At 41.8% G+C, this 15,556-nt stretch overlaps 1 protein-coding gene across 8 annotated transcripts in view; it reads right to left on the bottom strand.

Moving 5' to 3' along the window:
• The window catches only part of PATJ (PATJ crumbs cell polarity complex component), a 373,536-nt gene that overhangs the window by 91,025 nt on the left and 266,955 nt on the right, over window positions 1–15,556 (bottom strand). For 7 of the 8 annotated variants that reach the window (XM_032302603.1, XM_032302602.1, XM_032302601.1 and 4 more), the window contains one exon: window positions 8,529–8,621. The exons of the other annotated variant lie outside the window; for it this stretch is intronic. In XM_032302603.1, the coding sequence (XP_032158494.1) occupies window positions 8,529–8,621 (93 nt within the window). The remainder of the gene's footprint in view (window positions 1–8,528; window positions 8,622–15,556) is intronic. 8 annotated transcript variants of the gene reach the window in all.

Below are 15,556 nucleotides of genomic sequence, written 5' to 3' on the forward strand. Positions count from 1 at the left end.
ATGTCATGGCTCATTGAAGTTAGTGATAGTGAATTCAGAAGCGACTCGTGCTTCCTCAGGCATCTTGCTACCCCGTACATTCCCAAATCTCCACAAAGAACCCACAGGTTGAATGCAACCCTGAGCTCACTGAAATACTCTCATTTTTCTACTCTTGCCCTAAGGATTGGAAATATTCCATAATGAAAGACAATAGTAAAAATACACCGCAGACAGCTGGAAAAAGAAATCTAAACATTTTGAAAACTTTTGAGAAATCTAAAATGTTATTAAGGCTGCTGTATCAGATCTGTGATGACAAGGGCCACTGGACACACAGGCACAAAGACTATATTGATGCGAAGCAGTTTCAAGAATTGGGGAAAGATGGGGTGCCTGGGTGGCTCAGTGGGTTGAGCCTCTGCCTTCAGCTCAGGTCATGATCTCAGGGTCCTGGGATCGAGCCCCGCATCGGGCTCTCTGCTCAGCGGGGAGCCTGTTTCCCCCCTCTCTGCCTGCCTCTCTCCCTACTTGTGATCTCTCTGTCAAATAAATAAATAAATATATAAAAAAAAGAATTGGGGAAAGAACGCTGAGCACATCTGTTGGGGGTATTTCCTTGCAGGTTTCTCTTGGGCTGCTGACCAAGTCCTGGGATAATGCTGGTTCTCAAGACCCGGAGAGTCAACTGTTGCCATTTAAATAGCTCTAAACCTGCGTTCAGAGGAAGTTTTAAAAAATACATATAGCAGAAGGTTTGCATACTGAGGGCAAGAAAGGTAATTTACTGGCAGTCTTCTGTGGAACTTGTATTTCCTTGCTGTTTATTAAAACCTTTACACAGAGTATGAGGACAGACAGCTGTTGGCGTCTCTTGTGGACGCCCATTGCTACAATGAACTTTCAGCTCGTCAGGCGGTGTCCAGCCTGGCCCCGGTCCAAGCTAGTCACCACGTGGCAGCTCCAGTGCAGTCACCTTCTAGAGCCCCATGGGGCCTCCCACTGCTCTCAGCACAGGGATCGCTAACATGGCCTGGCTCCAGCTGGGGTCCATCTCACCAGGGCTGGCGACTGTGCACGTTCATATGCTCAGTTCACTGGTCTCCCCGAGACTACCATCACCCAGCACCCTTCCTTCTTTGTTCTTCACCACATTCCCAGTAGCGTCAGCTTCTCCTTCCGATCTCAGTTCGTTTCCCTGGGAAAGCCCTCCCTGGCAACGTCCAATCCCCTTCTATGCTCCCTTAGCACCAAGCACCTCTAGTTCTTAGCTCTGATCAAAGCTGAGACTTCATTCTACTTGTGACATTATCTGAATGACGTCCATCTGCCATGAAGACTGTAAACAACACAGCAAGAGAGTTTGTCTGTTTACCTTCTGTAGCATCGTTCTAGGATCTAGCACAGAATGCAATTAACAGGCAGACTGCGAGAATTTATAAAATAAAGTCAGGCTCTAATCTAATGGACAAACAATCTGGGCCTTTTCTACCAGGAATTATTGAACACTGGTAAAATATCCCAAATGGTGGAAAGACTATATACTTATTTAACCGAATCTGTTTCTAGAGGTTACCTCAGCATTGCTCATTTGATTTCACTTTGTGGATTATCTATATTTTTACTTCTCTCTCATATTGCTCCCTTTTTTTTTTTCTTAAAGATTTTATTTGTTTATTTGACACAGAGAGAGATCACAAGTAGGCAGAGAGGCAGGCAGAGAGAGAGGGGGAAGCAGGCTCCCCGCTGAGCAGAGAGCCCGACGCAGGGCTGGATCCCAGGACCCTGAGATCACGACCTGAACCGAAGGTAGAGGCTTAACCCACTGAGCCACCCAGGTGCCCCACTGCTCCTGTTTTTTAAGAGTATCTTTATTGAGATATAATTAACAGACCACAAAATGCCCCCCATCTCAAATATACAATACTATGGATTTCGCAGAGTTGTACAAATATCATCACAATCTAAGTTTAGAACCTTTTCATAACCTCAGAAAGAAACCCTGTACCCATCAGGGTCACTCCCGTTCCCTGCCCACACCCCCAGCCACAGGCAACCGCTGATCTATTGTCTGTTTCTGTCCACATGTCTCCTCTTGACATTTCACTCACATACCATGTGGCCGCAGCATCATGTATCAGAGCTTCATGATCTCCTACTGCTCATATTCCACTGCATAATGTACCACATTTCATTTACTCAGCTGGGAGACATTTAGGCTGTTCCATTTTGGGGCTCTTATGAAAAATGCTGCTATGAACACTAATGTACAAGTTTTTGTGGGGATTGGTTTTCTTTCATTCCTCTTGGGTGTACACCTAGGAGCGAAATTACGATATGATGATATAAATATGCTTCATATTGTGAGGAACTGCAAACGGTTTTCTCAACTGGCAATGCTACTTGATATTCTCACTAGCGATGTATGAGAGTTCCAATCACTCCCCATCCTTGCCAGCACTTGCTATTATCTGTCTTTCTGAGTACGGTCCTCCTAGTAGGTGTAAAATGTATTTCATTGTGTGTGTGTGTGTGTTTAAGATTTTATTTATTTGTTTGTCAGAGAGAGAGAGAGAGCGAGTACACAAGGAGGAAGAGTGGCAGGCAGAGAGAGAGGGGGAAGCAGGCTCCCTGCCGAGCAAGGAGCCCGATTCGGGACTCGATCCCAAGACCCTGGGATCATGACCTGAGCCAAAGGCAGAGGCTTAGCCCACTGAGCCACCCAGGTGCCCCCCCTTATCCACTTAAAAAAAAAAGATTTTATTTATTTATTTGAGAGAGAGAGAGAGAGGGCACAAGAGGGGAGAGGTCAGAGGGAGAAGCAGACTCCCGCTTAGCGGGGAGCCCAATGTGGGACTCGATCCTGGGATTCCAGGATCATGACCTGAGCCAAAGACAGTCACTTAACCAACTGAGCCACTCAGGCACCCCCTCAACCATTTTTTAAAACTGAGTTATTTGTCTTTTTATTATTTTGTTGTGAGCTAGTTGCTTTAAAATGATTTTATTGGCTATTAATATCTAGAACAGCATGGAGACGAAGTCAGACAAGAACAGAAGAAAAAGTAAGCTGGTTTTATTTCAAGGCAGAAAACCCTAATATCCAACAGGGTTAGAGATCCAAAGGAGGCAGCAAGAACAGAGGTTAGCTACTTAGAAGAAAACAGTACTATCTCCTCTTTTCCTTCCCTGGCTCCTTTCTTCCCACTAGCCGCTGAACTTCTAGAGATGGCAAGCTGATGGGAACACTTGTCCTCAGACACCTCAAGCTCTTTAAGAAGCTCTAACAGTTCTGCTCATCACTGAATCTTCTGCAAACTGCAAGCCACACTCGATTAGTATTTGTTGCTCAAGCAAACAGACCACACAGTGGTATTTTTGATATTCTAGAAGTGTTGTCTATGTGAACCACACAATGGGAAGACAGGATTTCCAAGCAAAAATAACTGTCTTTGAGTCCCAGACATCCCAGCCATCCCACCTACCTGCTGCGAGACCTTAGGAACATACTAGCCACCTCATAGCCTTAGGACCTTGTCAGTAAAGCAGGACCCATAATATATTTTATTTAAGATTTATTTATTTGAGGAGGAGAGAGGCAGAGGGAGAGACTCTTCGAGCAGACTCCCCTCTGAGCGTGGAGCCCCTGGTGCAGAGCTCGATCCCAGGACCCTGAGATCACGACGTGAGCAGAAACCAAGAGTCTGCATGCTCAACCAACTAAGCCAACCAGCCCCCTCCCCCGCACTGGGTGATTATTTAGTGTCTCAGTGCCTCAGTTTTCTCATCTCTTAAATGGGGATAACACAAGTACTAACCTCATAGGACTGTTACGTAAATGAGCTTAGAATAATGTCTAGCACGTAGGCATTCAATACACACTGCCTATTATGATCAGCATTTGGATTTTTCGGGCTGAACAATTCACTTCAGTTTTCTAAGTTACACCTTAATGCTTCGCTCACAACAGCTAATCCTTATGTGGCTAACACTAAATGTTTTAATTGGAATAACAGCATCATGGTTAATAATAATGACTCACCCTTGTACAGTGACTCTAGTGCTCTCTGGCATGGTTCTGCATAGTACTGGATAGCTGGCCCTCCTCAGGTCTCACAACTGTGGCTCCTTTCTGCGATTTCACAAATGCAGAAACTGAGGCACAGAAAGGTTCCGTGCCTAAGATTTTTTTTAAACTGAGCCACCCAGGCGTCCCTCGTGCCTAAGATTTTATCGGTAGTCAATGGCAGAATCAGGATTTGAATCCAAGTAGTATGGCTCCAATTCTGTACTCTTGATAATTTAGTTATACTGCTCCAAAAGAGTATATTATATAAATGCAGATACTCTCAACATGATAAAAACATAGGCTGAGAGGCGCCTGGGTGGCTCAGTCAGTTAAGTGCTTACCTTCGGCTCAGTCACAGTCAGGGTCCTGGGATCGAGCCCCACGTCAGGCTCCCTGCTTGGTGGGGAGTCTGCTTCTCCCTCTCCATCCACCTCTCCCCCCTCCCCACCTCATGCTCCCCCTCACTTTCACTCTTTCTCTCTCAAATAAGCAAAATCTTTTTTAAAAAGTAGGTTGAGAAAAAGCAGTAGTTTTGCTTTTTCTCAACCTACTTCTCAAATAAATGGGTGAGCTGGTTTCAGCAAAAAAAAAAAAAAAAAAAAAAAAGTAGGTTGATATCCAAAAGATTAAGATAATACTTCAGGGATTCATGACCTTCTATGTCAAGATACCGAGGAGTCAAAGCCCCTCCAGGATGAGACCCAGCTCTTCCAATTTCCCGTTTTTTGTGATCCTTCGCTAAGCAGATTAAGGTCTCATCTGTAAATCTGGGATAAATAATTCCCGCTCTACTTTTTACACAGGGTTATTTGGGGATAAAATTGAGTAAGATCACAAAGTATCATTTTAGAAAAAATTTAGATATTAAAACATTAAGCTAATGAGATAATGACACTTTGTTTTACAAATCGCAAAGCTCTGTGCAGATAGCTTTTTAAAAGTTCCTTTCAAAAGGCTTAAAAAATAGTTTTAACAGGCTCTCACCTAGACTTCTGAAATAGACTCCAGACACTTCCCTGCCTCCAGTCTCTCACAATTGAAACCTACGTTTCACAAACCATCATCTGATCAGTTATCTAAAAACAAGTTATTCACCCTTTAAAAATATTTGAGAAAAACCCAATACCTACTGAAGTTACTATAAACCCTTCAGCTGTGAAATCTGGGGACTACGGAGATGTGGACCAAAGCCAACCATGACTGAACAGTGGAAACAGTCCTGGAATATGCTGACCCACGACTTAGTCTTAGCTCTGGAAACAGAAAGTCTCGAAGAACTTAATAGCTCTCTGAAGCAGTTTCTCCTAGATAGCACCTTGTGTCTCTCCATATCCATGTGGCTTCTGGGACATGGACTGAGCACTGACCACATGAAGATGAATAAGTTCATCAATAATTCACAGCATATAGAACCTTCAGCTCTGTGAGTCCAATGTTCAAATTATATCGCTCATTGTTGTCCCACAAATGCCCAACACTCATGTGCTACTCCATCATCCACACTGACTCAGCTGGTAAACCTCATCTCTATGACAGTTGCCTTCTCATCTTTGGAGGTTTACCTTAAAGGCAACAATTCTAGGAAACCTTCCTTAATCCCTGACTGAGATGGTCTTCTTTCTACTTTTGAACACACACATCACAGTGTTGTTGTTTTTCTTCTTTTTCTACTATACTTCTGCATATATGATTTTCCAGATACAAATTCTGTTATCCTCAGTGGTTCTAGAGGGTCAACTTCTGAAAAGCAAGGCTGGTGTTTCTCCTGCTCACTCTTGTAGGGGCCAGCAGAGTGCCTGATGAGACAGACAGATGACCCCAGCAAGGAAGCAACTTTTAGAGGGTTAACGGCTTAGTGTTTCCAACTGTCTTGACATAAACAGAAAAGAGTCAAGACCCACACAGATCACATGCTGTCCTCTGACAAGATGCACTGGCCAACAATCCTAGGATGGAGTAGCAACCCTGGCACCAATCTTGTAAGAGAAATAATCATGATAACTAGTGACAATTAACAGTTATTAATTCTTTGTAACAAGACAACACATCAGGTTGTACCATATGAAATTCTTACCTACAAAAAAGGCAATTTCTTATGATCCAATCTAATATTTTGCTAATTTATTATCTATGCTCCTCCCCCAACTCATCCTGAAGAGAGTCCCCATGAGAGCAGGCATTTAAAAAATATATATATATTTATTTATGGGGGCGGGTGGGGTGGGCAAAGGGAGGAGCAAGTCTCAGTATGGAGCCTGATGTTGGGCTCTGTGTAGCTCTAGCTCACAACCCTGAGATCATGACCTGAGCCAAAATCAAGAGTCAGATGCTTAACGAACTGTGCCACTTCTGTGCCCTGAGAGCAGGCATTTTTCTACATCTTGTTCACTATTATATCTCTAGTGCCTGGAACATAATGGCATTCAGCAAATATCTGTTGAATTAATGAATGAATTTGCTAAACACCATTTGCCCTACACTCTGCTAACATGATTTATACCATTTAGTCCATTTGTTTCCTCCTAACATCCTGATTACTCTTCTTCCTCAGGTGAGAAAACTGCGGGTTGGTGAGGTCAAGTAACTCACCCAAGACCACACTTTTGACTAATGTTTTATGGTAGACCATTTGTATTTATCTATAGAAGTTGATTAAATTTTGGCTATCTTTCCTCGCTCAAGTAGACCATATATAGATTCTACTGGAAACAGTAAGAACTGTAATATTAAAAAGAGAGGGGGGTGAGGAGGGGAGGGCAAGCAAAAAGAAAGAGACAGCAGTCAGTGGGTAAGGGAAGGCTTCCATCTTAGTGAGGTGCAGTATAAAACAGTATCTATAAATGACCCGCAGCCCTTCAAATCCTGTGCCTGAGAGTGGGGCCCTTCAATTGTCTTGACATTTGGAGCCCCATCACTGGCATTGCTTTCTTGGGAACAGTAAGTGGGTATTGGATGGCGGTTGCCTATAGCCTTCAGGTGAATCTCTTTGGATTACCAGACTCTTTTGACAATCAAGGAAGTGTTTTCACCCTTTTTTACCATTTCTTCTGTGGACTGCATTGGAGGCCTCTACTTACAAGACCCTGTTGTTTTACAAGACTTTCCCCTAACCTATCTTGGAGACACGGTGCCCAAAATAACCACATTAATAGTGTTTTTAAATGAAGGACCTTTGAGTTCAAACTTTGTTGATGTTACTCACTCTCCTTCCAGGGCAAATATGCTGTTTATCTTTTAGAAAAGGAACAGTGGAACCTTGGAACATTTTGTTTAAGAACAATGGTTATAATCTGTTAGTCCCAGTGTTTTGACGCCAGAGTTCTTGTGTCCCATTTACAATTTGCCCAGGAGTGGCCCACTGTCATTTCCATTTTTGCTGAAATGTCCTTTCCCTTCAGCTTGAAAGAATCAGTTTCTTTTCTAGGACACAGAATTTAAGACGGTCCCAATATATATTTAATAAAAGTTGAAAGAAGATAAATGATTTCTCAAACTCCTTGAAGTAAAATGAACAACTCTGTGCTGCCACAAAATCAGGGTGATCCTCCCAAGTGATAATTCTTTGAGATTTGTAAGACATTTTGAAATAGAGAGAAAAAAGCCCGCATTTCTTTCTGGAACGTGCAGTCTAACCCTGTAAGTATAAGGCTGCAAAATAAAAAGACGGACTGTGAATGAAAGCACGGGAGGCAGACTGAACGGGGGTGAATCTCCAGGTCTACCACGTTCTAGTGAGTGGCCTCTGGCAAGTTAGTGAACATCATAAGCCCTCAGTTTCTTCATGTGTAAAAGAAAGTTATCGCTACCTGCACTGTAAGGATGAGGAAATTAATGTAGCATGCAGGACAGCACCCAATACACAGTAAGAGTTCAATAAATATGAAATAAAATATCAAGCATTACAATATATAAGGAGAGAGAGTTCTCTAAAACCGACTCTCATGGGTGCGGCTAGCTGGATCAGTTGGAAGAACATGTGACTCTTGATCTCTGTGTTGGGAGTTCGAGCCCCATGATGGATGTAGAGATTACTAAAATAATAATAATAATAATAATAATAATAATAATAATAAACTTAAAACAAACAAACCTGACTCTCTTCTAATGCTCGAGCCCCTTGGTGAATTTAACCGTTTTTTTTTTCTAAGAATCAGTGGAATAAATTTAACATCTTTTTCTGTGCCTTTATGGACTAATTGAAGATAGACCTACACCCTTAAAGAAGCCAAACTGAGAAGATTAAAAGAGAAATTGCTTCCTTTTTCCCAAACAGCACAATTCAGGCATGAAGAAAATAGCAGAATATGCTATTTGTTGGAATTAATGGGTCACTCCACATGGAAAAGCTTCTCCTAGCTCTGAGATCAAGATTTCTAGAGAAGTAAATACAATGCAAGTTGATGCTTTCCATGGTGGTACAAAATAAACATGATGCACCTTTAAAAAAGAACATTGGATGAAAAACACTGAGGATTCTCACCAGTTTGGAGCTTTCGTTTTCAGGCAATTGTTTAATACCAACTTCGAGACTGCCATCTTCCTCACTGCTAACAGGTTCCGTACCACTCTGATCCTATGGCACATTAAGAAGAAAATGATGAAGATGTTTTTCTTCACCCACACTGCCCAGACCTATATAGATACTCAACCACAATAGCTTATTTTATTATTGTTGTAGATACTGTTTCCTCTCTAGTGGCCGTTCCTAGCTTCCTCCTTTCCATTAGAAGGCCATCCCCACAATCTCCTCCTACCCACCCCCCCACCCAGATCTGTCCTTGCAGTTTATGGATATGTCTTAGACAAAGCTGTTCCCTATTCTCTGTTCCAAGGTTGGGCCTGATTGTCTTATGGTTAATCCCACTCTTTTTGCCAAATGTTGTTGTCAGGAGTGGGTATGTGATCCAGTTCTGCTCAATGAGACACAAAGAGACTTCTAGAAAAGGTTTTTTTTTTTTTTTAAAGATTTTTACTTTTTATGTAATCTCTATACCTAGTGTGGGGCCTGAACTCACAATCCCTAGCTCAAGAGTTGCATGCTCCACAGACTGAGGCAGGCAGGTCCTCCACTTCCTCCTTTGTCTTAGAAGAACCACAAGAAGCCCCCTCCCACCTCCCAAATTAGCAAGAAAGCATGAAGCTCAAATTGCCATGTGCAGCAATCCCACAGTCCTGAGGAAACCAGCCTTGAGATGAAGCAGATACTGTGAATGACAAAGTTGGAGATGGAAAAAGTGGACTCTGATGGCAAACGTGGGCCATTGCATCAACCGACCTAAGTACAGTCTTATTCTTAGCAGCCTTCACCTGAGACCTCAAACGTTTACTTAAGGTTTCAATTCCCTCTGGCCAAAACTTTCTGAGATGCTTGTTTATCTCCATGAAGATTAAACTACTTGAGATAAGACACTGTATTTATCCTGTTTATCTCTGAAACGTCAGGTACCTAACACTACCTCTGGTGCATGAAAAACACTGGACAAATCCTGGGTAAACCAGTGCATGGACAGTTGTTTCCTTGACAGTTATTTTCTGCAAAATTCTAAAAATATTTTTTTAATATAAATGAGACATATTTAAGAAGAAGCCCCACTAAAATTCCAAAACAGGGGCTCCTGGGTGGCTCAGGTGGTTAAGTGGCAGTCTCTTGATTTTGGCTCAGGTCATAATCTCAAGGTCCTGGGAGTGAGCCTTGTGTCAGGTTCCATGCTCAATGGGGAGTCTGCTTGAGATCATCTCCGTCTGTCCCTCCCCCAGCTTGTGTGTGCACGCATGTTCTCTCTCTCTCAAATAAATGAATAAATTAAAATAAATAAATAAAATTCCAAAACACATTCAGTATCTCCTCAATTGAACTGTAACATATTAAATGTTACACTTAATTCAGAAGTTTGTTTATTTTCTGAGGGCACTTAAGGGAGAACAGGATGATACACAGAGTATCTACATTGTATTTATTTGGATTTTTATGTTAAAACACCACCATTTTGGCATTACTAACGATACCGTGAAACTGTTTGGAGAGAAAATAGTTTTGATCTTGGGACATTCAACCTCATCCTTATAATTTAAGTAATGCAAACTGAAGCAAAGATATAGTGTTCTTTCATCTAATGAATGGACAAGAGAATAGAAAGAGAACATTCAATATTGATAATGTAGAGAAAGAGAAATTTTTACATGCCATTGAAAGAATGTAGGTTTGAAAAATTTTTCAGAAAAAAATTACAAGGGGTGCCTGGGTGGCTCAGTGGGTTAAGCCTCTGCCTTCAGCTCAGGTCATGATCTCAGGGTCCTGGGATTGAGCCCTGCATCGGGCCCTCTGCTTGGCAGAGAGCCTGTTTCCTCCTCTCTCTCTGCCTGTCTCTCTGCCTACTTGTGATCCTCCCTCTCTCTCTCTCTAATAAATAAATAACATCTTTAAAAAAAAAAGAAAAAATTACAAATATATACATATGTAGATACACATGCAGGAAAATACTTGTCAGCATACAGGACAAATTTTTTAAATTGCTTACTTCTGGGGAATAGTATTAAAGAATGGGGAACTGTTGCATTAGTTATTTCTATACTGTTTGATTACAGATGAATTTGTATGTATTATTCCAAGTTTAAAAAATAAAGGAGAGCTATAAGAAATATCTAAAAGAAAAAAAAATCTAACAGAGAAAGTAGCATAAGGGCACCTCGCTGGCTCAGTTGGAACAGCATGCAACTCTTGATCTCAGAGTCATGAGTTTGAGCTCCCCATTGGTTGTAAAGATTACTAAAAACAAACAAACAACCCCCCCCCAAACCAACCAACCGAAAAAACAAACAAAAAACCCCCCCACAAAACTAAGGGGGGGGGAAGCATGAATGTTAAATTGCTCAGATCAGGTTCAAATCTCAACTTGCAAATCAGAACTATATGACTTTCAGGAAGGTTCTAAGTCTGAGCAGTTATTTTTAAAAGCACAGATAAAAGTACCAGATTAAAAATACTACCCCAGGGGTACCTGGGTGGCTCAGTGGGTTAAGGCCTCTGCCTTCGGCTCGGGTCGTGATCCTGGGGTCCTGGGATCGAGCCCCGAGTCGGGCTCTCTGCTTGGCGGGGAGCCTGCTTCCTTCTCTTTCTCTCTCTCTGCCTACCTCTCTGCCTACTTGTGATCTCTGTCAAATAAATACATAAAATCTTTAAAAAAAATAAAAATAAAAATACTACCCCATAGATTGCCTTAAAGATTAATAAATTAACATGCAAAATGTCTATCAGTGCAACATCAGGTGAATTAATTTGCTTCCAGCTTTTTGTTTATACAGGTTATCTATCCCTTGTTCGGTGGAGTCTTCAGAACAACCTCATATGAGTATGTACCAAGTCATTCCAGTTCATTCATGGGAAGAGGATACATTTTAAATGAACTTGCCTAGCCAGTGAGAGGTGAACCCAGGATTCAAAGCTAGGTAAGACTGACATCAAAGGTGCTGTTCTGGTTAACTATGCTCTAGGCCCTAAGTAAATGATGCTCTTGTTTTTTCCTTCTCTCTTTATTCCTTGTCAGCACTGAGTGTTGATAACTAATCTTATAGAAAACAGGATTCACAATCTTAAAAAAAATCATTATCAGACCACTAATTTTTAAACCTTTTTAGCACTGGTTAACCAGAAAATTTCATTAGGTAGAACAGCCTCCTCTCAGTGAATTTTGGGTAATCAAGAAGTCACCATATGAAATAAATATGCTCAAGTTAAGAAACTATGCTTGAGAATATATTGATTTTCAGCATTTTAGAAAGTTCTATAGAGAGAAAATTTCAGAAGAAACAAAATTACACTTTTATTTTTTAAAAATATTTTATTTATTTATTTATTTGATACAGAGAGAGAGCACAAGCAGAGGGAGTGGCTGGCAGAGGTAGAGGGAGAAGCAGACTCCTCACTGAGCAGGGAGACACAGGTGGGGCTTGATCCAAGGACTCTGGGATCATGACCCGAACAGAGGGCAGATGCTTAGCCACCTGAGCCACCCAGGCACCCCTCAATTACACTTTAAAAAACCAAGACTTATTCTATAAGGGCCTATTTAGCCAGAGAGATCCCATCCGGTTAAACAGTGATTTTGTTGTTTATGCAGTGAAACTTAAACTGACCCTGCCCCCCCGCCCACCTCCCACCCCGGGAACTTACTTAAAAGCAAGTCCCAAGCAAGTGTCCCAGGTAACAAAGCCCAGATAAAAGGGCGGGTCAGGCCAGGTAGAGACATCCAATCAGTGGGGTGCACATACTGTCTCCCTAGCTACGAAGGAGTATGGGTCCTGCCTTCTGGGCGCCAGGTCTGACCAAGGTGATAGGCTAGTTCAAATAGCTACTAGGGTAAATTGTAATTAAATTGTGTGTGACCTAGCATGACTGCGCAGCTTTCTCTGTGTGTTACAATCTCATTGGCCACCTGTGTGTGGCCAGGCCCAGCCACATGGCCTTTGCTCTATAAAAGTTAGGCTGTAAGGCAGGGAGGGGTCGCCCTCTTTGTAAGAGATGGCCACGGCTGGTCGGTTTGATTCTCGATGTTTGGTGTGAAGTAAAGCTTTGCTTGACCTTCGCTTTGCATCAGTCTTGCTCCTTTGATCACGGACCCACTACTGGGGGACCTTTTAATTCTATGGGAAACCTTTAATGCCCCCAAATATTTCATGTGTCTGCTTCTCTAAGCTGTGGTAAGCCCCGAAGAAGCTGGGACAGGGGGCGGCTTGTGGTTGGTGGGGAGGGGCTATGCTATCTCACCAAGGCTTTAAGACATTCAGTGTTTGTAACTGCAGCACATTGAATTATAGAACAAATACAGAGGGGGTTCCTCTGATCCCAAATGAGAGGAGATTTTCACCAGGATGGTGGTCAGCTGATGTCATTCATCTAATTCTGCACATGTCTTCTTGGGGGAAAGCAAAGCGCTTTGTAAGTAAGTCAGAGGATTCTTTTACATTTCTTGGCAATGTGAGTACAGAAGTGAGGTTTTCTTGGTCTTTATAAAATGAATACTGAAGTCAGAGAGAAACCAGGTGTTTGATGCTTCAACTCTGAAAATGTAAGAAAATGTGGGCAAGACAGTCGAGATTACAAATGGGCTGTAGATCTTTTAAGATTTGGATAAAAACAAAAAAGAATACCTTTTATATCTATACCTACAGAATTATCACACAAAGCCAAATCTCAAATGTCCCTTACTCCATAAATCCTTTCCTTTTCCTTAGCTATAGACATCTCTTCTTCCTCTAACCTCACTTAACATTTTACCTGAACTTCCTACATCACTTATCATCTCCTTTGTATCCTAATTATGTATGTTCCCGATGAGGCTGAGAGATCTTTGAATCCTGAGGCTGAGAGATCTTTGAATCCAACATCTGTGGCTCATTCATTTCCTTTGTCTGATCCTTCTTTGTATTCATCCTAGGTCTCTCTCATTTCAAAGTCAATGCTCTTTATAACTCTACCATGAACCCCATCTAAAGCTTTTCCTCTGTTTTTAGTTACTGGGTTAGTTTGAGATGGTTCCATAGAGGAGGGTTTGAAGTCAAAATCTAGATGGAGAGGAGTCAGGCAAAAAAGGAAGTTGGAATTGAGAGAGGTTAGCAATAAAAGTGTGGGCTTTCCTAGGAGAGTGACCGCTTAGAGAAGAGTTTTCATGCTTAAATGAGGCACAGAATGAAACAATGTGGGTTCTGTTTGAGAAAAGAAAGGCTCACATGTGTTAGGCAACCTTTAAAATATCCCGCTGACCAGGAGCTTAGAAATCAGTAATCAGTCAGGGATGGGAAGAGGAAAATAGGTCAGCAAGCATGACTTCCAAAGCACAATTGCATCACGGTGGTTTGAAGACCATCTGGCTGATGGATGGCGGCCCAGTGACACCCAAGATGATTCAGCTAATTTGGGTAGCTGGGTGTTCCCTTCCTTTCTTGCTGATCCTCAAACCACCTGTCCAAAGCTGCCTGTGCTGCCAAGGCTGCTCAAGGGCTCAAGGACAATGACCTTTCCCAGTGAAGACCACAGATAGTAGCTTCTGTGGTGAATTATGTTTTCAAGATGAATAAAAAGAAAAAGAAATACACCTGAATGTATGCCTAACACAGCCTTTACACCAAAATAAATAAAATAAAATAAAATAAAAAGATGATAAAAAAGGTTGTTCAATCCTCAGAGAAGTCCCTTCCAAACCTTCAGGAAGTTCTAAATTCCCTTCCCTGGGTTCCTCAAAATCTACATATAGTGATGATAGATTTTATTTTTATACTACTTAATTTTTTCATACCCTCTATTTACCTATAGTTTTCCTCAACTACACAGTGAGAACCATGAGAACAGGAATTTATGTTTTTATCTGAAAGTGGGTTATCAGGCGCCCCTGGGTGACCCAGTCAGTTAAGCATCGACTCTTGGTTTCTGCTCAGGTCACGATGTCAGGGTCCTGGGACTGAGCCTGGCATCGGTCTCTGTGCTCAATGGGGAGCCTGCTTGTCCCTCTCCCTCCATTCCTCCCCCCCACTCACTGCTCTCTCTCAAAATAAATAAATAAATCTTAAAAAACGAAGAAAGCAAGTTATCAATAAAAGTTAAATTAGTTAAGGATGTTCCTGCGGACTGGAAAAGCCACACTTCTGATTAGTTAAATGCTCTACAATGTTGTTCCCTATCCTCTTTCCTCATTTAACATGATGAACCAGCATATTAGTATATATAACTGTTTTCTTTTTAAGCTTTTCCTAAGCAACAACAAAACAGCAACTATTCCTCCTTGATACAACAAAATTAAACAACAACAACAAAACAGCAACTATACCTCCTTGATACAATGGAAGTTTTTTATAAATAAAAAACTTATGGGGTGCCTGGGTGGCTCAGTGGGTTGAGGCCTCTGCCTTTGGCTCGGGTCCCCAGGGTCCTGGGATCGAGTCCTGCATTGGGCTCTCCGCTCAGCAGGGAACCTGCTTCCCCCTCCTCTCTGCCTGCCTCTCTGCCTACCTGTGATCTCTGTCTGTCAAATTAAAAAAAAAAAAAATCGTAACAAAAAAAACTTATATTGGTCTTACCATCCCATTTCTCAAGCCCAATGCTTTCTTCCAAAAAAACCACAGGATGATTTATTCATCTCACTGCCAGTCTAAATTCACAAATATTTCTTCTTGCAGTCATGCTGACTGGATGTGACAAATCAAATTTTTTTATTCTACCCCCATCATAAGCACATTTTCCTAGGCTATTCAGAATTCTGGGAAGGCAGTGCACAATTAAAGGTAAAATGAGAATTATGCTAATAGCATTCCCTGGGTAATCAACCTGTCCATTCTTTGGGAGGCCTGCATCGTCTCACTTAGTATTCAAAAAAGAACAACTTCTGAGAAAAAGAAAAAATGAAGTTGTTTGCTTCTATCAAGATATTCTAAAAGATTCATCCTGCCTTGTCGAGGAAAGGACTAAGTACCTTACAACCCAAGTATACTTGAGCTTTGAGCACCTCTTAAAAGACT

This window comes from Mustela erminea, chromosome 10 (assembly GCF_009829155.1).
Source record: "Mustela erminea isolate mMusErm1 chromosome 10, mMusErm1.Pri, whole genome shotgun sequence".
In the NCBI taxonomy this organism is placed as follows: Eukaryota; Metazoa; Chordata; class Mammalia; order Carnivora; family Mustelidae; genus Mustela; species Mustela erminea.